This window comes from Plectropomus leopardus, chromosome 2 (genome assembly GCF_026936395.1).
Source record: "Plectropomus leopardus strain MGB_pleo_1.0 chromosome 2, ASM2693639v1, whole genome shotgun sequence".
Classification (NCBI taxonomy): Eukaryota; Metazoa; Chordata; class Actinopteri; order Perciformes; family Serranidae; genus Plectropomus; species Plectropomus leopardus.
In genome coordinates, this window is record NC_142177.1 from 13505160 (window position 1) to 13528036 (window position 22877).

Consider the following 22877-nt stretch of genomic DNA (forward strand, 5'->3'; position numbering starts at 1 on the left):
AAAAAATAATGAAATACTTTAACAATTTGAGCCTAATCTTTCTCCCCCCACCTCTGCACGTATTTATGCAAACCGTCACAGGCAGAAAGCAATTGGAGTGTTGTTTTTCTTCTTCTCCCCCTGCAAAAGTTAGCTATCAAACTAGCTGGGGCGGCTAATGTTTTTCTAATAAGAGCTCACCTTTAATTTCAGTCAAACGAGGCAGTTGGTGCAGATTAGCAGAGGCAATTTTCTGCTTCAGATTCCATTATTAAAACACTCCTGCTATCAGAAAGTTTCTCTTGTCGAATTGAGAAAAGTTTTTTTTCTTGAGCTTGGATTAATACCTTTGGGCTATTGTTGCTGTTATCTGCTATTCTTAGGGAGTAATTCAGAATGCCGGCCAGCTGTCAGAGTGCTAAGTCAAACATCAGCCAGTCGTATAATTTTAATCATGCGATTGAAACTCTTGGCAATGGATTTTAAACTGACCAACACTTCAGTGCTGTCCTCATTTTCAGTATAACACAAATTCTTTGTTTTTCTTGGCAGATCCTGTCTTTAATCTCATAATGTCCTTTTTAATTTGAATGAGAGCCATTCAGTCTGAAATCCTGTATCATGTAACATAAGGCTGTTAAGTATTTTAATATTAAGCAAAGCCAGCACCTCAGATGAGTGTATCCAGCTTTCTTTTACATGACTGAAACTCTGTTTGCCTGCTCTTAATAACATCAACAAGTGAATAATATAGACCCTGATAGCACCTTGTCAGTGTCCCAACTGAATGACTGTTGGTCACACATTAAGCAAAAAGCACTACTCTTCAACCGTCATCCTGAGCACAGAGTGGCATGGCACTGCACAAAGTGCAAGAGGTAAAATGCAGATTGTGATGGTTGCCATGGGCTACTGCAAGGGTTATTTGTCATTAAAAGCGTCACTGTCACGTTCTGTTTCTCTCCCTTTCTCTCTCTCAGGTTGCATTCACTTCTCCTTTCATGAATATTCTCTCCGCATGTGATTTATTTAATCCTGTCGCTCCACCCTCCACTGCACACACAGACACACACACACACACACACAAACTCAGAGTGCACAATACACATACAAGTGCAGAGAAATTTCTTCCACAGTCTTCCGTGTGTACAGTTTATCTCATGCGCACACACACATGCAGTGTATTTACAAAGCACAGTTCAAACACGCACACACAAATTTATTGTGTGTATTTGTCAGTGAAGGTAGGGACAACTGGGCTCATTCATATGTGAAGGATGCATGAGTCTGTAATTGCTTGGAGGAATGGCATGAGGGCAGTTCTGTGTATGTGCATGATTGCGTACGTGAATGTCAGGTGGTCAGCTTCCCAAAATAAATAGGCATGTCCCATCATGTTAAAGGAAGCCATGCATCTCCTTATAAAATGGACCACTAATTCTTTGTCTTTCTCTTTCTGTCTCTTGCTTGTTGTTCATTCGTCTGAACAATACAGTAATGTATACAGACTGAAGAAATGACTGTGTGATAACATCATGAAGTTCATTAGAAAATGAGAAAACTTGACATAATAAATGTCTAAACAAGGTCTTGTCTAGTGTCATACACAGGCAGAGGAGCTGTGTTCAAAGTTCATTATCGTCCTTGGTAGCAGCAGTTGACAAATGAAGCCCAGATCTAAAATAAAAACTTTCATGAATGAGAATTGCTTTTGATGCACAGAAAAAAGGAAATTTGAAACATCTTAAATTATCTACAATTTGTTACATTTACTGTATCCAAATTATAATACTATGCACTACATACTCCTATGTGCACGATTGTTCAACATACTTTTTGTGTGAATAATCATTAGTATGGACTGCATATTTTTGGACAAACTGGGCCGTAATTACTATGTCACTTTCTGAGAGCATCCTTGCCAATTTTAGATGCATAACCAGGGTAACGAGTTCCAACCTCACCTCTATGGACAATATAAAAAAAACAATATTTAGTATATAGTTCGCCTAGCAAAGGGAAATCTTATACTCACACTCACCAACTGAAACAGAGCCGTGTTGTTTGTGTCCATTATGAAGGTTTGGGTCTACTGCATGGCATTGTGGGAAATTTATGCCGGCATAGTATCTATTGTTTGCATACTGTGATACTGTACACAAAGAAGTAGCAATTCATGCAATATTCGTTTCATACAGAAGTTTCAAGCACATTAAAATACTTTTAGTATTTTTAATGTTCTATTCTAATCTTATCTTTCCTGTTCCATTACTGTATATTCTGATTTGTTCTATTACATTTATTTATTTATTTTATGTTTTCTTTTACAGTAATTCTTTTGTGTTCTATTCTCCTCTGTTTTATTCAATTTTGTTCTAGTCTGTTCTGTTTTGTTCCTTGCCGTTATATTATATTAGTTTCTACTTTATTTAATTCTGTTCTACTCTGTTTTGGTTTGGTTTTCTTGTATTTTGTTCCATTTTATTCAATTTTGTTCTGTTATGTTTTGCTCTATTCTTTTGCTATTGGAATGAGTGTGCATATGAGCGGTTGTACAGGATACTGTGAATAATAAATTTTGTGTGTGTGTGTGTGTGTGTGTGTGTGTGTGTGTGTGTGTGTACATATCCATATCCCAATCCTTCCAGTTACGAGTTCTGTCACAACAGCAGGTAAATTACTACAAGCAACAGAGCACTCAAGGATTACCCTCATGTAGGATTAGCATTCACTACCTGTGTGTGTGTGTGTGTGTGTGTGTGTGTGTGTGTGTGTGTGTGTGTGTGTGTGTGTGTGTGTTTGCTTGCATGTGTGCATATGATTGTGTGCTTTTGTCTACACACATGTACTGTATGTGTGAGTGAGATAAAAAGAAAAGAGAAAGTTTGACTTTGACTCTTAAGCTGCTTTGTCAATGCATAATTCATCTCTCTCCACAGGCTGCACCTTGAAGCCTTTGAAACTATCTTAGCTCCTCCAACTGCAACTAAAACAAACCATAAACAATCTCCTGTGTTTTTATTTTCCTTTGCTCTTCATAAGATTTAATGATACAAAACAGACATTGTAAGTGCTGCGGTTACTGTGGTTTCAACTAAGCCTTCAAGGATTAATCAATGTTTAGTCATTTGTATGTTTTTTAGTTTATTTTCAATCATTATTATTATATTCCAATTCGGCATAGTTGAAATTAATGACTTATGGTAGTTAGTCCTGTGATTCTTATTTTAAATTTATTTTCTCAAAGCAACAAAGACTGCCACTGTATCTTGTGCACGTGTGCCAGAGACTGAAGCTGTAGATTTATACTCAAGATAATGTTTTCTTGAGTACAGCTTATTTTACAGCTTTATATTGCTTTGTCTAAAAACTAGAGGAAGGTTTCATGGCTGTTTGTCACCTGTCAAACGATGTTGCTGACTCTGTTCATTGCCCTGTTGCATTCCTAGTAAGGCCATCTCTAATATCAGCGTGAAGTTTGTCAGTATAACATAATCATAATAGATGTGAATAATTGTCTAACCTATGACAAAAGAAATTCTTATTACAGTTGCCTACAGTTATAGTTACTGTATAAATGTATGTTTTGAGCTTTTAAGCTCATAGAATTATAGAATTAAGGATTTATATCTCTCTGTTAAAGATGTTCAATTCTTCCATGTTTTATTTCAGTGAAAAGGTTGAATATGTTCTATAAATAGGAAGATAAAACATAAAACTGATTGAAAATCTTTTTTTGTGAATTTATTTATTTCAGTGTCAGTGCTTATGTTATTTTACAATCAAGAGCAAGGGGAAATAGAGCTCAATACCTATACCAATAACAATAAATCAACAATGCATAATACCAATCAACTAGGAATGTTTTTGATAATACTGAGCAACTGGTGCAGCACCACTGGCAATACCTGGTACAAGACAATCCCTTTACAGGCTAAGAGCCTCTTTACATCTGATATAACCATTTTTCTTGGATGATCAGATAACAAGTGGACTATGTCAGTCTCCTCACTTCTGGTATTAAAATGCATCTTCACATGCCTCTAAAGAGACCAGTTTTGATCAAATCTTTCTTCCCTGCTTTCTATGCAAATAAAGACATACATCATCTATGTTGCAAAGACCAAATGCATTTTTGGAAAGTTTGTTGTGCTCTACGCACCCTTTACTGCCAAATTAATAGTTTCCCCCGCCACTATCAGATTACTACTGAGGAAGTGTGAGCTCCACACCAGGTACAGTTGGTTACTTACCCAATGGTAATTAACGGATTTCAAGCTGTTTCAGTGTCAGTATGAGTTTGTTGGGGCAGGTTTAACAGCTGCTGCTGTGTCACCTCTTTCTAACCAAGCAGATGTTTAACTGATTGCTTCTACAGTGCTGTGTAATGACAGCAACAGAAAGTTTGCCTATCTGGAGGAAGATGGATACACAAGAGAGTAGACTGAGTAAATGGTCCTTCAATGTGGACATATTTAGCATACACTTTGCTGAGAGAATGTGGCCATAAGCAGCCCAGACCACCTTTACATGTGGTCTGATTGACTGGACCTCAAGACACACTGAGGATGCATAGGATGCATTTAAAACTGTATCCGATCTCCAAAGGCGCATTTCATTAATACAAAGTTAAAACTGACAATCAAATGAACTTTAAAAAAATGCACAATTATACATCTCCAAGAGGTTGGAGCATTCATAGTAAATGAAGACATTCTCAGTACACAGTGCCGTGCCATAATCATACTGACCCTCCTCTCTACCCTCTGTTTATGTGTAGACCTCGACAGACTGCATCTGTGTGCAGTGAGCTGCAGGCCAAGGTGCTCCAGTGCTACAGAGAAAATCCACAGCAGACCCTGCACTGCTCCAGCCTGGCCAAACAGTACATGACCTGTGTCCAGCAAGCCAAGAAGGTAGGCGAGGGCTCTACACTACAAGTCAGTGTGATGAGATGAAAGAATGAAGAAAATAGTGTTTTTTTTCAACTGCTGTTTTTTGTGGGGGTGTGTTGCTCTGTTGTAATGTGTAAATATGTGTGTGGCAGGTAACTTCACACGTCTCTACTTTCAATTTCCCACTCCCATTGTTTTGTTTTTGCCGTTATCACTACTTGCTCACTCCCCTTGAGTAACACACATGGCCACAGTACTTAAAGTGGCTCTCTTTTCTGTAAAGATGTTTTTTTTTTAATTAGCTCACTTTTTTTTTTAAAGAAGACAGAAGGATAGCAGTTAATTAGTGAGACCTGGAAGGAGCTTGACAGTCACACTGACAGAGGAACAAAAAGGTGAGGAGACAAATAATCCTTTCAGTGCTCCTTATACTGAATCAGTTAACTTCTTAGAATTGTAATCTGCATGTTGGGTTACTTTGACACTTCAAATAGGAAGCTAAATCAATGAGACATGCTTATTGAGCGGATTTATAAGTCACCAGGCGTGTACTGTGTTTTGGAACTTTCTGATAGGAAGATTACACCGTTATTAGTGTATTAAAATCAGTTGTGGCATTCAGCTCTTTGAAATGCATTCTGCTTTCTGCTGATACTTTCGCAAATAGTGTTCAGACCCTATGCTTATCTACAAAGTGCTTATTTTACCCAATTTCTCCATCAAAAAAACAATAATGAATGGGGCAATTTGCACATATTATCGTGACAAAACGCACTGATATGGCTCCAAAGTAGATAAAAGGCACAAAACAACAATTGGTGAATTTGGCAGTTTAAACGGTTGATAAAAGCAAGGCAAAGGCTCACAATAAAAGCAATCAGTCTTTTTAAACTGGTTCAAAAGATCCATTTGCCAGTGGGATGGTGTTCTTTGCAGGGGAAAAAATATAAAATCTGTGTATATGTGTTTGTACGTGGGTCAGTTTTTTGTGAGCATGTGTTTTATAAACTCAGATTGTGAGTGCAGACTAAAGGCAAGCTGTTTTTCCCCTTTTTTGAGGCACTTGTTTAATACAGATTCAATCAGCAATATCCTTGAGAGAATGAGTGTGAATACGAGCCAGAAAAGGAAAGTGCAAGGAAACAAGAGACTGAAAGAAAGAGTAAAAGGGCAAATGAATGAAAAAGAAAGCTTCAGTCTGTTTTGAACGTGTCAACAGTACAGCCATCCCTCTGTAAGTGAAAGTATTGTGGGCTATAAACTGGAGCAGCCTCAGATGCTGCACTGTCTTCTGAATAGAAATTTAAAGTCCTTAACTTTTACACTGGCAGAAGATGGTGGATTTGACTGGCATTGATAAATGGGGTGTAGTCCTTTTCAGACGGTGGTTTAGAGGCCAAAAATGACTGTGCTCTATGGTAGACTTTTATCTTTTCTTTGCGGCACAGCAGGCCAAATTGTTGAATGGCTCTTAGCTACACTTATGTTAAAAATCCTCGAGTTTTGTCCACTTGAAAGTCATATGGTCCTGCCTTTTTAAAATTCCACATGGTTGCTGTCTGGCTTTGGAAAAAACAATCTTGATCCAAAACATTTTTATCGCAGACATCTTCTCTGTCTAACCTTTCTTTATTGAGATAATCTAACAGATGAAATCTTGGCTCTTCAGGAGTGACCTGCGGTACTCTTTTGAGGATGGTTGGATTTTCAGGTTGACCTTTAAGACTTCTGAAGAGTGTATATCCCAAGCTCAAACTTAAAAAGGCATATAAATGTTCCTTGATTTAAGATAGGTGTGTTAACGTGAAAGACCTCACATTTGAGTGTCCTATTAAACTATCTCCATCCAATATACATCCTACATTATAACCTTTACGTCTTTATTTCTCTCTTTATTCACCCATATTGAGTATTATCTGCTCGTCCTTGGATCTTTAATGCTGCTGTCACTGTTGATCCATCTCTTCTTTGCCAGTTCACATCCTCCATTTGTACCTCCTTCTATATTAACACCTCTTTCACTGCCCTTCACTGCACACTTTGTCACATTAGCCACTGCATTAGCTCTGAGCTGCACTGCTCTCTGTGGAGCTCTGTTAGGTCATAGGTAGGTTCAGCTAAACTGTCAGGTGCTATCCCTCGCATGTTTATTTGCTTGCACAGTCACACAGCCTGGTGTGAGACATGCTGTTGCCATTTTTGAACACACACATTTCTAAAAAGACCTGTTGAGGGGCCAAATCATTCATACATGTTCATACAAGCAGCAAAGCGCTTTAAAAAAAAAAAAAAAAACAAATAGTAAAATGAAGTGAGCAATTCAACTGTTCTGTTGTAGTTTTAGAGCTGAGCCCTCTCTCCCAATGGTTCTATCAGGCCTTACTTTTAAGTCTCTTGTTGCTATTATTATTTGCATTTTATACTCATCCCATCTATACACCAGTGGCATGAATGGGACGGGTCACGAACAGTGCAACGAGAGTAGGCAGATGTGGTCAGTGAAAGTAGCTGGGAGTGATGAATCCACTGAGAAAAAGAAGATAGAGACAAGAGTCTTGATCTGGTCCAGAGATTTCAAAGTATTGGGCGCGTGTGATTCAAAGGGGGGTGCAGAGGGAAAGATGTGTGGGAAAGGTAGTGTGGTGAAAGGGACAGGTGCATGCTGGTGTCCTGAAAACAATGTCAAGATACTGTAGTTATGGTGGTTTGACTCACTTATCAACATGGTCAGCAGTTACAGCAGCAGTGGCTGCGACACAGCACATTTATGCTATATGGTATTTTAAAACCATTTAACGCCTCAGACTATGGCGATTTGCATCAAAAAACGTGAAATCTGAACACATATACACAATGAACATAATACATTTTTCTCTTGATATTCTCTTGGATGGCCATTCACGGATAAACACCCATACATCTGCTTTGAAGTCAGAAAAAAAGGCGCTAAATATAGCTCTGGAACTTGCCTGAGAATCATCATAATTTTAAGTGGTCTTGGGTATCAAAGTGATCTATGTATACATATTTTTGCATGTGTATGAAAAATCTGTAGGTAACAGTACAAGATTTAGGTTTTGGAAACGTTCTGGTGTCTGTTTCTTCTCCATTTGTAGTCTGCATTGACCATCAAGTTTAAGCAGCAGTCTGTGTGGAGAGCTGGAACACAATGGCTGAAATGCAATGTGTCAGCTGTCATCTGATGACTATCTAGTCTGGTGTTAGCTTTTTTGAAATTTTATCCTCATTCTTATGAAGATATCTGTATATAGAGATTGGCTGAAATGACCAGGAATGAAAGAGGAAGTCCTGGCCCGAATATCTAACTGCTAATAGTTATTAGAGGAACTGCTAATAGTTATTTTGGGATACTTTTAATGGTGTTGGTTATGTAACTCAGTTTAGAGCAGTCATCTCAGAGCCCACGGAGTCTCTTGATCTAGTCAGATGTTGCAGTCTGAAATCTCAGTGACATACATATAAAACATATTTTCTGAAATAGTTGAAACAATTACTTTTCAATACCTCTGTCCGTAATACAGTCACCTTTTTAGAGCTGATTATTTTCTTAGATTTTATGGAAACATTTACGTAGCTATGCTGCTGGGTTAAAATAAGAATACTTGCAAGTACGCAAATGACTGAGATTGGGTCAAATGGAGAGGGAAGACAAGCAGAGCTACCATCGGAGGCTCCCGATCAGTCAGCGATAATGAAAAGAAATGAGTGGGCAGTCCCAAGACCCCTCTGGACACACAGGCAGCTGTCCAGTGTGCCTGTCTATAAGTGGATCTGACAGAGCCAGCAGCTTGGCAGAGCAGAGCACTTGGACGAGAGTTTTAGGAAAAGTTTTACTATGGCTGCAGGTAGTGAAGGGTCAACAGAGAGCAATGTGCACTGCAGAGTGTGTCATAAGAGAGTGCACTGACTGGATCATATTTCATTATGAAATATAATATTCTATAGACCCTGGAGGAAACATTTTGTTAAGGGTGAGACTGTTAATAATGGAGGTTTTACCTTTCCCTGAACAAGGTGCCTGTGTGCTCGTTCCAAAAGTGGAACAGAGGGTTTGTTTGTCAAGGAGGTAATTACATTCACCTAACATGACCACATCATGTCCTGAGTGACAATATGAAAAATAACATAGCAAAAAGACGCATTTTGGAAAAGTCATTTGGTTGCAGTTTTGACAAACAAATTATTGTGTCATCAGGAAATAAACAGTTTAATAACCAAATGTCTATTTTTTTTAAATATTAGATATCTTCTTTAGGAGCAGCACTTTCTAAATTCTTTTACATTAACACTGGGCCAACATGCCCATTGTAATTTTGTAATTTTCAAAAGACCACTTAGCTGCTGCAGTGAAGGACAACAATAATACACCAAAATATTTTTGAGATGCACTCTGGCTTTTCATAGGTAGATAAAATTGCAAGTGAGTTAGGAAAGACATACAGTGTAATTGAACACAGTCATTTTTCAGCTTTGTGCAACAATAACATGACTGCTCAATGGGCAGCAAAGCCTCTATCCTGCTGAAAACCTCCCGACAGCTTAAAAGCTCTGTTCTTTTGTTATCTGTATGTGCTTTTAAGGATTTTCTAAAGCAGATGCATTCTTCCCTTTGATTAAAGGGAGAATGCTGTATTTTTCTCCACAAAATGAATCTCTGTCTGAAGCTGATACCTTACGCTTGTTGCTTTTCTTGGACATAGTTATCGCTCTCTCTTTTGTATCTTTCTGTTCAAGAAGCTTGACACGTATAAAATATCATCTTTCTCTCTTTCTCACATTATTTTCTGTATCATGAAGTGGTGTAAGCAAAGTTACATTTTGTGTTGAATTAATCCTGGCAGCAGTCCCTTATTGTTTTGGCATGGATCACTTCTGTCCACCAAGCTACCACCGACTTGTATGACTTTCCAAGAGTTTATTCATATATGCCTTAACTGTATATATCTGTTTCTCTATGTCAGCCTGTCTGTTTGTCAATCAATCTGCCAATGAAACGAGCGGCCTGCTTATCTGTCTTCTCTGCCAGTGTCTTGATCTGAACATCACTAGAGTATCTATCTCACTTTTTCTGTCTCCCGCTTGAAGTCCACCCAACTCACTATCTACAGTGGCACAGCCTTCCTTATATGTCACTCAAAAGTTCTTTTATGTCTTATGATTCATGCACACACACACACACACAAACACGCATTCGTGCGCGCGCACACACACACACACACACACACACACACACAATTTTCACACATACTGCCCTCTGCCATCCATTAGAGACAGTTGCTTCAGGATATGGCCTTGCACCTCCTCTCTGACAGCAGAGGGACAGGGGGTGCAATAGCAGCGTCTCTTGTTGGGCCATTGTCATGCATATGTCACCTTAAATGTGTGTGTGTGTGTGTGTGTGTGTGTGTGTGTGTGTGTGTGTGTGTGTGTGTGTGTGTGTGTGTGTGTGTGTGTGTGTGTGTGTGTGTGTGAGGGATGCAGGGTAAATGTCAGCTCACCAAGGCCCTGCGTTACCATGAAGCTTTGTGTCCCTTTTTGGTGTGACATTATCTTCATATACTGTCACTAAATGGTCATTGTCATTGGAAGTCTTTATATTCAGTGTGTGTTTTTCAGTCCTTGCGTCCGTGCGTTCCAGCAAGTGTAAGCTCATGAGCGAGTTTGCGAGTCCACCCTTTGCCTCTCATCATCTATTCTCTCTTTCAAACCTCCTTCTCAGTGAAACAAAACACAGGCGTCCTCAAAGTCACATTCAAGAACAAACGTTTCTCAAACCACCACTTACTGTAAGTGTCACCCCTCCCTTCTCTGCAGTACTCAAAGGCTTCAGTGCCAACCATTTGCAGAATGCTAGTGCTGTGCCATTTAATACCATTAGCAAGGGCCAGTGGCATTGTAGCAACACTTGCCACTGTATCCCACATACTTAACCTCCTTGAATCCGTCGATCTCCTGAACGCAGTATTTGTCTTCTCCGATGTGTAAGTGTGTGTGCGCATGTGCCAGCCTCTGAGATCCTTTGTTAAGTGCCACTTTAGTTCTGCCTTGATAACCATGACAGACCACAGCTTTGCGGAAACAGTATGTGGGTGCATTTGTACTTGTGTATATGGTGCCATATTGAAAGGTAATCAGAAATCTATTTATTCTCAATTAAAGCCTTTTAAAAAGGGCAGTAGCAGTTTAAATTTGGCTCCTGTTTTCAACAGGTTAAAAATATACTTGGAGGATTCTGATTGCTCTTTGCCTCAGTTATATATTGTATTCCAATTAGGACTGGTTACCAAACTCTGTATTTCTGATTAGATCACATGTCCTTTATTGTCCTCATGGGGAAGTAATTTTGCTCAGGTCAGCACAACACAGAAGATACAACAATACATAACCATAACATAACATAACATAACATAACATAACATAACATAACATAACATAACATAACATAACATAACATAACATAACATAACATAACATAACATAACATAACATAACATAACATAACATAACATAACATAACATAACATAACATAACATAACATAACATAACATAACATAACATAACATAACATAAATATATACATAAGAATAAATATACAAATATAAATAAATATACTGTTAAGGGTACCAACCAAATTATTTCTGTACTAATAAGTACAGATTTATGTTAATCCATTGGCGCCAAATGTTGACACTTGAGAGTGAATCTGGGCGAGAACAGCTGTTTTAGACAAAGTAGGATGGCGGCAAAGCGTGATGAAGCCTTGAAGCGAGCCACTGAGCTCCAAGTCCAGCAACAGAGCTTTGCTGAGCCGCCGGCAGAAGCGCCCTGAAGCTGGGAGGCCGGCCATAGAACTTCACGGTGAGCCAAAGCCATTACTGCAGCACAGATCTGCTGCGACAGTTTTGGTGTCTGGTATATTTTCTTCTCTGTATTATTTTAGTAATAGCATAGTATCACTGCTAGACAAGCAGACACACATGCACACAGACAAGAAGACAGACAGACAGAGACAGAGGATTAGCTTTGTGTGATTAGAAAAGGGCGGAGGAGCAGAATTGCTTTTTAGTCTACTATTTCACCCCTGCAGGTTGTTCAAAAATTCAATTTTTGTTATCCTAGAGCAATTAAAGTCCGAAAAAAGGTAGATACCAGTCTCAGAACCAGAACCAACACTGGAAAAGTTCAAATGTGAACAGTGACCGACATGAAGTCCAATGCATCAGCATTATCAATGGCCTCAGAAGTGACAGGTGAAATTAACAGTGCTTCGATGCTGACACCCCTGTGCTAGAAATAGACTTGTAAATGAACATGTTGTTAAGCACAAAGCAGAAAAATAGAGCTACAGAGACAAGTGTGAATCTGTATAAAGGTTACAGAGGGACGAACCCCCAGAAGAGTTGCTGTCTACGAAAACACCAAGGATTACATTCACAGTCGCAACAACCTATGATGTGGTGAAGTAAAAACCTGTGTTTGAACAGAGCAATTAAAAATCCTTGTGTCTGCCCACAGCAGTGCTCAGACATGTCTGATCTGGATGTAAATACAGCTGGTGGTTTATGTGCTTGGCATCAGCAAACAAGATTAACAAAAAATAAGATTATCTCAAACTATTTTGACTCTCCAACTTGATTCAGTATGAAGTTTGTGCTGTTTCACTTACATCCAATTTGCGTTTTACATTGCAAGGACATTTTGTCTATGCTCACTTTTTTAACCTTAACCCTTAAATCTGTTTCTAGAGACCTAAGAGTCCATTGGTTTATCTACTACATGTTATGGGCAGTTTTTGCTTGTCAGTGTGAATTTCATGCATTTGGTACTCACCTGGACTGAAACAAGAGGGCATGCATTTCCCAGCATGTAAAAAAACACCTCTGCCAAGTTCTGCATCCACCCCTTAACTTTGTCTCTTGAGACCAAGGAGTCAGATACTTCTACCAGCACATATTTTTGTCTGTTTTGGCTTGACAGTGTGAACTTCATGCATGTTGCAGTCTTCCCGGCTGAAATAACAGGAGATACAAATCAAAGCTACTCTTTAATCAGTTACCAGTAGATAATGTGTCTACCTCTTGAGTTTCTTTTCAGATACTTTGGAATCAAACAAGTAAAGAACAGGATGCCATTTTAAAAGTAGTGATGACTTCCAAATATACCCAAAACAGTTATGAGAGGGGCCCTAGGGCTAAACTATTGAAGACTGTATTATTGATACGATCTAGCATTACTGTTTATAGGTTCCTCACAGAGTGAAATCGGCAAACATCAGAGCAGAGAAGCTGCAGCAGAAACTGCGTGATGATAACTCAGAGATTACTGGAGTTGACAACAGTTAGGTTTGGTATTGTACATGCAATAAAACCTTCACCAGTAAAAAGGCAATACTATGAATACGTGTTCAACAAGCAAAAACATGTAGAAAGCGATACTTTAATCTGCTCTGTCCACAGTCTCTTTTGTTTTATAAAATCTGATGAAATGACAATTCCAATACTTTAATTTAATGGTTTATTGACTTACATTACCTTTTATTTTAGTTTGTACAGATTTTAGAGATATGAAGCATTTGAAGATACTCTAAGAAATGACATCACAATAAGCAAAATACCAATGCAGGCATTTGCAGACCCCTACCTTTGCAGTGTTAAAAGGTTAAAATAATTTTTAAAGCATTATTTAGCAAGGGAAAGCACCTATATCATTAAACCGCTGAACTGATAAGGAGTATTAGATGTATAAAAAGACTCTTATAAAAAGGTATTGAATTTAACTTCAGGAATCCTGCATATATCCTCTAGAATAAGGCAGGAGTTTGGAGTGCGTGGGGTTGCAGATGAATCCTGCCGCATTTAAGTGCTTTTCTCTTAATGTCACCTCCATCAGTTGTGCTGTGTGTCTTTGTGTGTGTGTGTGTGTGTTGCATTTCTGTGTATGTGTGTCAGTATCTGTGCATCCTCTGTATCGGTGTAGAGCTATTACCCCTTCTTCAAAAAATTTCAGTTGACATTTTCCACACCAGCCACTTTTAACCACAAACTAATTCACAGACGTTTTCGCAGGGAGCCGTCCGTCTCTAAATGTAGTGCCAGCAGCATCTTAAGTACCTCTCAGACAACATTCAGTCCCAATAAAATGTTTAGACCTCCATTCTCCATGAAAAAGAACTGAATAGCTTTAGTAATGGCAGACGATTTCACTCGGCTATTTGCCTGTCTTCCTGCCAAAGTAAATCCAAGCAACAAAAAAAAAATCAAGATGTCTTCATTCAAACCTGTTCAGTTTGTCCAGGTGAAGAAGTTGATTGATAGGAATGGGAATCCTGCCATTTCCAGCTAAAAAGAGGGGAGAAAAAAATGAGGGATGAGTCTTTGTAGCGGGGATGAAAGAGGAATAGAAGGTGCCTGTCAATGTGGGAATGGATGGAGACTGATGAAAGAGAGGAAAAGTCGGAGAGATAGAAGCTTAAGAGTGCCTGTCAGTGAAGGAGGGTTAATGGAAAACTGTAAGAGGGAGATACAGTAGGGGTGGATGATGGGAGGAATGTAGAGAGGGTGAATAAAGAGAAGAGGGTTTGTCAGCCAGGGATGGCAGAAAGTATGGAAGGAAGAAGAAAGAGGAGAGGATGATCTGTCAATCACTCCTGTATAAAGAAAGAAGAGGCTGAGACAAAAAAAAAGTACGATTTTAGGACTGTAAAATAGAGAGGAAATAAAAAATAAATGTGTTTTTGTGTAACTGTGTGTGTGTGTGTATGCATGTATGTGTATGGCTATCTATAGATGCAGGTGGTGAACCCCACTGTGAGCCTTGGCCTGCCTGCTAACTCCAATCTGATAACAAAGCCACTCTATTCAGCAGCAAACTGGCCTCTCTCTCTCTGTCTCACACACAGACACACACACACAAACACACACACACACACACACACAGACACACACACACACACACACACACACACACACACATGCACAGATTGTATATGTAATATTCCTGTCATTAATATCTGCTTTAAATAACAAGAGCATTCTCTGATTCTAGCTTTTGTGTGATTGCAACTCGCTGTAAAATTGTAGCAAAACTAACATAATGTATATATGTATTTTTTTTCTCTGCCATTTTCATTCTGTTAATACCTATTGTTATTTAAATTACTTGCCTTATAGGGTTTTCTTTCCACATCTCATACCATTATTCTGCTTTGGCAACATGTGAAAACGAAACATTGACATACCGCCTGCGTTGTTGTGAATTTCATATAGCCATACACACTGCCCACACAGTCACACATGCTAGCTCACATATTTCTCTTTATGTCTCTGTCTTTCCTTCTTTCCATCCCACCTCTCCTTCACATCTATCATCTCCAAGGCGACCACTCCATGACGGCACAGGCCACATAAAGATTAGCTGTTCTCTCTTCATGTCCCTCCCCTCCATCCTCCAACAGTCTCTTTTTCTCTCTCTCTCAAATCTATAAAACACTCCATCAGCATCCAGCTAAACATCTCATCCTTGCTGCCATACTCCACTGAACTGATCGTCATCTCTTTAACATGTGATCGATCTCTAAATTGTGACAAGGGACTCACAAGGTGAAGACAGAGGTTTTCTCATCATCATTATCATATTGTTATGTATGTAAGTAGCTTGATCTCACGGATTATGTGATGTCGGTTTATGTACAAGGGTATGTTTTTTTTTCTGTGAAGGAAATAGCATAGCATAGTATATAAGAAAATTATGAGAAATATAATTGACAAGCAGTATTGCTGTAGTAATGACATTATATTGATTAAAAAAAAACTGATTTAATCTATTTAAGATTAATCTGACAGCACGAACAGGAAAGAATGAAAATAGAAGATTATCAGGGTTCCCATGGTGGAAACGTGGAAAAGTCATGGAATGTCACAATCACATTTTTCAGGCTTTGAAAAGTCAAGGAATTTGTAAAAATCATTGAAAGTTTGGAAAAAGTCATGGACTTTTGTGTAATAAAGTTATTATAGTAGTCTTTTGCAAATAACCTTCCATGTAATGCAATTTATTTTCTGTGGCTATCGATGTACCATAGCTCTAATATACGTTGATGTGTGTGTGTGACTTAGCTTTAAACTGATTCTGCGTCCCAATTCTACCAGTTAAGTATCAAATTCTCGCCCCCTATAATCTTAATAACTTTATATTTTTTTCCGTCATTGAGCTCAGTGACTGAGGTTATTTTTCTCTCCATGTCTGCATATTCTTTTTTCAATTTTATTTGACTTGTAAGTATTTTTTCAGTAGCTCTGAACATTGCTTGATAATCCATCAAACAGTTGTTTAAACCAGAATTTGTGCCAATCCATCCCGTAGATGTACTTGATTATGCTTTGCAGATAGTTTAACTTTTACCAGCTGGTGTACAAAATGAAAAGTCAGGAGATCACCAAAGCCATCAGGACTTATCCCCAGAGCACCATGAATGTAGCAATCCATTCAATAGTTTTCAAGATATTTCTGTCTGGTCCAAAGTAGTGGACTGACTGACCGCCACTGTGGCTAAAATCATTCAAAAGCTAATGAAATGTGGGAGGCCAGAATAGTAGCATTACTTAGGGCATTTAAGTTGCTAATGTGCTTAAACATGTTTGGAAAAATCTGCCCTTCGATTCTTTTATTAGCTTCCCCTAAAAACATTTGTATATCCACCTTTGTTATTCACTGACTTTTCATCAAATTACATCAGTGACTGTTTCTAGTACATTAATTCAGTGATTGTACCTTTAACTGTTTGATGGCTAATGATTTACAGACTGAGCAACTGCATGCCAGACAACCAACCGACACACCTATAGAGTGAATCAACAGTTAAGATGGTCCTGTAGATGTAACAAACTAAGAGACTGACTGATTAAGAGGCTTCCTCAACTGACTAACTGACTGACTCGCTGTCTGTGACTGTGTAATCAGTGTAAGTCTGTGTGTTTATAAAGCAGCCATAGCCACGGCCACTGTGTGTCTGATTGACATCCCTGCCTGGCAACTGTCTCTGTTCCTCCAGAGAGAGGGGGAGAACTGTTAGCACTGAGCAGAGAAGACAGTTATTGATTTTCTACTTGTCTATTATTTTTGTTTTTTGCAGGGAAAAGGCAAGTAAGCAAGGCAAGTGTGTTTGTGTGTGTATGTGTGTGAGCGCCTCCTTAAACATGATGCAGATGTGTTTACATGTGGGTCTTCTGTCTGTATGTAACTCACTACTTATGACTGGTGTGAACACACCCAGTGTGTGTACAGTGTTGCTTCTACGCTGCTGCTGTGCAAAGTTGGTTCCCAGCCAACAAAAAAACAATCTATCTACTGCTCACACTGCTCACTAATTGGATGGAAACTGGCAGGTGGACGTAAACATGTGTTTGTGTGTCTATACGCTGTGTACTAGTGTTTTTGTGTGTACCACATCTAACCTCAGCAGACACTACTCCATCTCAGCAAGAATCAGTCATAATGAAGTAGAAATAGTTCCAAATCATGTGTATAGGATGAGAAAGCATAAAATAAAAGAACAACAAATTACATTGTGTTTATTTTGACCCCACCATAAAATTTACTGCCATGTAATGTCTACATATTAGTGCTTAGATTACTCAGAGAGTCTAAGATCTACGTAATAAGGCAAGCATAAGGCCTGTGCACATCTTGTCTTAGCAAGAGACATTATTGGAGCTTCAGTGTGCAACATCCAGCTGATATACTGTAAATGGGGCAAACATAATATTATAAGCAGCTTTCAGTACAACGCAGTACAGTTAAACAGCTCCACAAGCAGCATCCTCCAGAATGACAATAAAGTTGAGTCAGCACCTCTTTAAAAAAAAGTTCTAACAAAAGCTGAACATTGTAACCTTCATGAAGGTAGAATTTATTGCAGGGCTGTTGGATTAGACTGCATTAGCTTCAGCTTGGTGTACCTAATAAACCGGCAACTGAGTGTGTGTCTTAAATTCAGTGCAGACCTTGAGCTTGAATATTTGGCTGCCCTCCTGCCCAAGGTGTCGTGCATAAAAAGCTTTTCCTGTCTTTAAATTATCCAAGTGTGGATGGCGGCAGTCCAAATTTGGACCTGGGGCACCAAATTGAACTGTGTGTACTGTGGGGGGTGCAAGGGGTCAGTTTGAAATTCAGGAACTACCTCATACACTATGCATGAGGCATAATGTCCCATCACACTGCTGTATATGAGTGTGGCAATACCTACACACACTGCCGCCACACACTCACACATGCGTGCACCTGCACACATGTTAATGTGTAGATAAATTCCTGCACACATAAACGGAGCTACTTTCACACACGTTTTCATGCAGACGCACACCGTCCCCCTTTATATCTCAGTACGTGAGCGGAACAGTAAAGTTAAATCCCCTTGTCACATTTGCCGCTCATCTCTGATTCAATGGCACAGGCTGCGATGCCCTCGGATGCACTTGGCAAGTGAACAGCTAACCTGCCCGCCAGCATATCTGCCTGCCAGCCGAGCACTGAGGTAGTTAGCATGCCAACTAGCCCACCCAGCAGCCACAAGCTAATGCTTCACTAACCCTGGGTCGCCCTGTGTCTTTCTCTATGACTGTGTGTTTGTATGTGTATTGACACAAGAGGTGTTTAGTTTTACCCCATTGTGTTTCTGAAACACAATCAGCTGTCAGTGTTTCTTACTCTACACCAACACACATAAACAAATCTAAATAAAACTCCATCAATGCATTTTCTTCTGCTTATCCAGGCCGGCTTGCAGTGGATGGCTTATCTAAATTTAAAACGCAGCATTCAATACCACTCTGGAATCTTTACCACTTTGTCTTAAATTTTAATCCCTTCTATGCACAACTTAAGTTTGAGTTTATCATTAACTTATTGCAGAGGCAATTTATTTGCATCAGCTAAAACAAGACAGAAAAACAAGCAGTACATTGCAATTTACATTGCCACATCAAAAATGCAAACATAACATGCACATGACCTACACTAACAATGAGTCTTATTAATGAATTTAATTGCTAACGGGACAAAGGTGTTATAGATTCAATGTTTATTTTACCTGATTGGACCAGATATTTGGTTGGTGGTAGCAAACACCTTAAGCAAGAGGGAGATATCCTTCCCCTGTGTTGTCCAGGGGTCATTCTGACCCCAAATGAAATCTTTTGCTGTCAAAATGTGTTTTCTATACTTATGTAAACAAGGTCTTTTGGCCCTAAATTCCAAAACGAAGGGAAAAATGTGTGGTAATGGGTTGGACTGAAGTAGGACTAAAGGTGATTGACAATTTACACAATATGCTTTGAATGACCGTCAAACCAGGCAGGGTCATTTTTGCCCCCAGAGGACTAAAGGTGTATGGCAATTGGGAGGACATTATGAGGATTAAAGTGGCTGATCACAGTCAGAAGAACTAGTCTTAGTCATATGCAGAGCTTGTACAGCCTGCATTAGGATAAGCTATAAAATATCAAAATCGTACTGGGGTTGTGCATTGGCAAGAATCTGGTGATGAGTTACCTATCACGATATATGGATTACAATTCAATATATCATGATATACTGCAATATTTCAAGCACAGCGATTTATTGCAATTTTTTAAACTCTTATTTTAGGAAAAATGTCAATGCTAGCGGTGCCCGCCTTACTACTCTGCCTGTTTCATAGGCCTGTGTTCTTTGTGTTTACGCCAGTGATACGTTGGAATGGAAGCGAAGGGGTCAAGTGGCAGATGATAGATTACAACACAGAAGGATTTAGCAGTTGAGGGTATAAACACAACATAAAATGAGCCTCTGCTATGAATCTTTGTATCTAAACTAAACTTAACAATCAATACAGAGTCAATAGAGTATCACGAAACATAATATTGTGATGTTCAAGTGTATCGATACTTTCGTACATCCCTAAATTCTAGGCTTGTTAAAGTAAAGGGTTAAGTGACGCAGTTACGGTATTAAAGAGGTGTACTGCAGAGCTATAGATGATGTAGATGATAGTCGGACCAGATGTGGAGCTAAGAGGAGCACAGTTGAAGGATTTTTTTGCAATCAGGTTGGATAAATTGTCAGTAGCCAAGTTAAGACACTAGTCTAATTGAAATAGGCTTATAATACACTGATATTAAATTTAAAAAATCACTCAATCACTAAAAAATGATATTACCTATTGCTCCAAGCCCTGCATCAGCTGCAGATATACACCTAGCACACACACCACCTCTCTCTGTTCCTGTCATCTCTAATTTTGCACTGACTAATCAATGAAATACCATTCTTTTCTACTCTTTTCCTTCAACTTGTACGACCGCAGCCCCTCTCTCCCTATTCCACAGTCTTCTTCATGAGCAGTCTCTCATCTGCTGCTGTCACTTCTGCACTAAGGACTGGTGCTATGGCAACAGTACAGAGTCCTGATAAGCAAGCAAGAGGCAGTTACAAGCTTTTAGATTTTAAGGTGGAATGAGGAAATAGAATAAAAGCCAAAAATTGAAAAGCTTTGAAAAGCTCTGACGTTTCTTAGATGCACTGCAGGTTATAAAGAATAGTTGCAATGAAGTGCCTTGCTGAAAGGTTTGGGGTGGTGGGTGGTGGGATAATTTCACAAAAAATCAAAATATTGCAACTGTTGGATTATTGTTCTCATAAACCACTTGGGACTTTCCCTGCGGCTACTATGATTCACTTGATTAGAACTTATACGTGTGTGTCTGTGTTTTTCTGTGTTGTCGCGTGGAGTCTGTGTGCCTCTAAAGGAATACAGTACATTATGTGTGTTTCCATCTCTTACACTTGAGGAGACAATTTTTTGACCAGTGAGCTGATTAAATGCAAGTGTTGTGCAAGCCTACATCAAAATTAACCTTAATTTTTCTTAATGTGGGTTTCTTATAAAGGAGCCATGTTTCCAAGTTACTGAGTATCATCTATCAGTCAGGAAGAGCCCCAAAATTTGCAGTAATGGCCTCAAGTTTTTATTAATGCTCAAAGATTTGTCAAAAATAAATTCTCCATGTTTTTAAGATTGGGCATGTAGTCTGTTACATAATTATAATTTAATCATCAGTACAATGCACGTAGAAGAGTTTGCATTGTAACTATTGACTCCAAACATTTACTCTAAATTTATTAAAAAAAGATGCTTTAGCAAGAGAGATGAATAGTTTCCCACTACAGCCAGTAAAAGAAAGCATTGGCTGTACCCTATAGGCGAACACCATGCTAGTTTGCCTTGAGTTTCTTGCTGGAGGAAAAATATTTGTTGGGTTCTACACATGCAAGATTAGGCAACTATTTGATGAAATGTTACTACCCTTGTTAGTCTGCACCAGAAATTCTAGTTGATTAAAGTTATTGTCAAATTTGTTACTATTTTATGCGTTTGTGTTCACCCAGTGAAAATGATGTAATAATCAGGCAAATTTCCATATGTTCTTTACTTAACTAAAGAATTTTTTTTCAGTTAATGTTATATGTTGAGTTTTATCATGCAACATGTTTTCGGGCTTGTAGGATAATGTACACTGTTCATAATGCACCGTGCCAAGTGCCACATATTTCATATATACATTGAATAATATTAGTAACGGTTTCATATGGCTTTGATAATATCCACAATAGTTTTATGAACAATTTGTTGCTTCTGCTCAATTTTAACTGTTTCATGAGTGTTTTCGTTCTTTCATATCACTTTCTGCCATAATTAGTGCATGTACATGGGTTTTTAAACCCAGGAAAGCCCACTAAAAGTAGGCAATATACTCGTTTCCCATTGCAAATGACCAGAGCTGCGTTCACAGCTTTGACACAGTCAAGTATGCTTTTATATCTGGGTGTGTGTGTGTTTGTATTCTTTTTTTAACTGGTGCGTTACATTTGATGTCGAAGACAGGCTGAAAAAAAAATGGCAAGCAGCATGGGGGCCAGTGAAAATGTTAGTGTGGTTACTTCTTCTTTATGTCTCCTACAAATTAAGTCTCTCTTTCTATCTTGCTGCAGTCTAATTTGGAAAAATGTTAAAGTGCCACTTGGATGGAGACGGACAGTATTTTGCAATGGCACATCATTGTATCTCACTTGCAAAGGGGATAAAATTTGCACGTCAACTTGAATGTCATATTTCCAACACTGCTGATCGGAGCTGGAGCCAATAAATGCCCACGATGACTGCAGTCATCTGACATTGGAGTGAATGCTGATCGCAACCCTTTCCGTTGAATACAAAAGCCTGGTGTTAGCCAGTTTTATTGGTTTAAATTTCTGTTTAGATGTCAGGAAAACTAGTCGAAACTTCTCTTGTTGGAAATGCTCTTTTCTGTCAAATGTAGAAGTTAGTTTTCAGGAAAATAAGAGAAATGCTCACCTCTCCCTTAGTAATATTTAAATATTCAGAGGTGATACTTTGTTGGCATTTTAATAATATGCATTGTGACTCTTTGGCTGCTGTCTTTTTGTGTTAGGGACTGGTATTTCCTGTGATACATCTTAACTTTTTTGATTTTCCCCTTGGGTCCTAGGAATTTTAAATTTGTAATTTGACGTGTTTCTCTTTCTACCCTCCTCCTTGTCTCCCTCTCTTACCTTTCAGAGTGCGCTGACGAATCACGGCTAAGAAACCCAAAGAAAGCAGAAGCAAGAGGAGACGTGAAGAAGGAGAGAGCATATCAAATCCGTCCATTTCTCGCCTCCCACTGTCCTTCTATCCATCCATTTATTTATCCACCATCACTGAATAACCCCCTCCTCTCTCCCACTCACCTTTCTTCTTGTTTTTTGAGTGTATTATCTTGACATGTCACTTCAGAGTGTATGATGTGTTGATTTATTGTTACATTGCGCTGGCACACCCCAGCCGTCGAAGAAATAAATCCCAGTGATCTGGTGGTGATGAGACTGCAGGTTGTGTGTCTTTGTGTCGTGTATGTGTACGCGTGCGAGTGCATGCAATGCGGATG

General features: G+C 38.9%; 1 protein-coding gene across 2 annotated transcripts in view; it reads left to right on the forward strand.

Annotated features, from left to right (window-relative positions):
* chchd6b (coiled-coil-helix-coiled-coil-helix domain containing 6b) overlaps positions 1-22820 on the forward strand; it is a 63315-nt gene extending 40495 nt beyond the window's left edge. For both annotated transcript variants that reach the window (XM_088085765.1, XM_042501514.2), the window contains 2 exons: positions 4760-4895; positions 22511-22820. In XM_088085765.1, coding sequence (XP_087941891.1) covers positions 4760-4895; positions 22511-22534 — 160 coding nt within the window. In that variant the 3' untranslated portion in view covers positions 22535-22820. The remainder of the gene's footprint in view (positions 1-4759; positions 4896-22510) is intronic.
* The last annotated feature ends 57 nt before the right edge of the window (positions 22821-22877 follow it).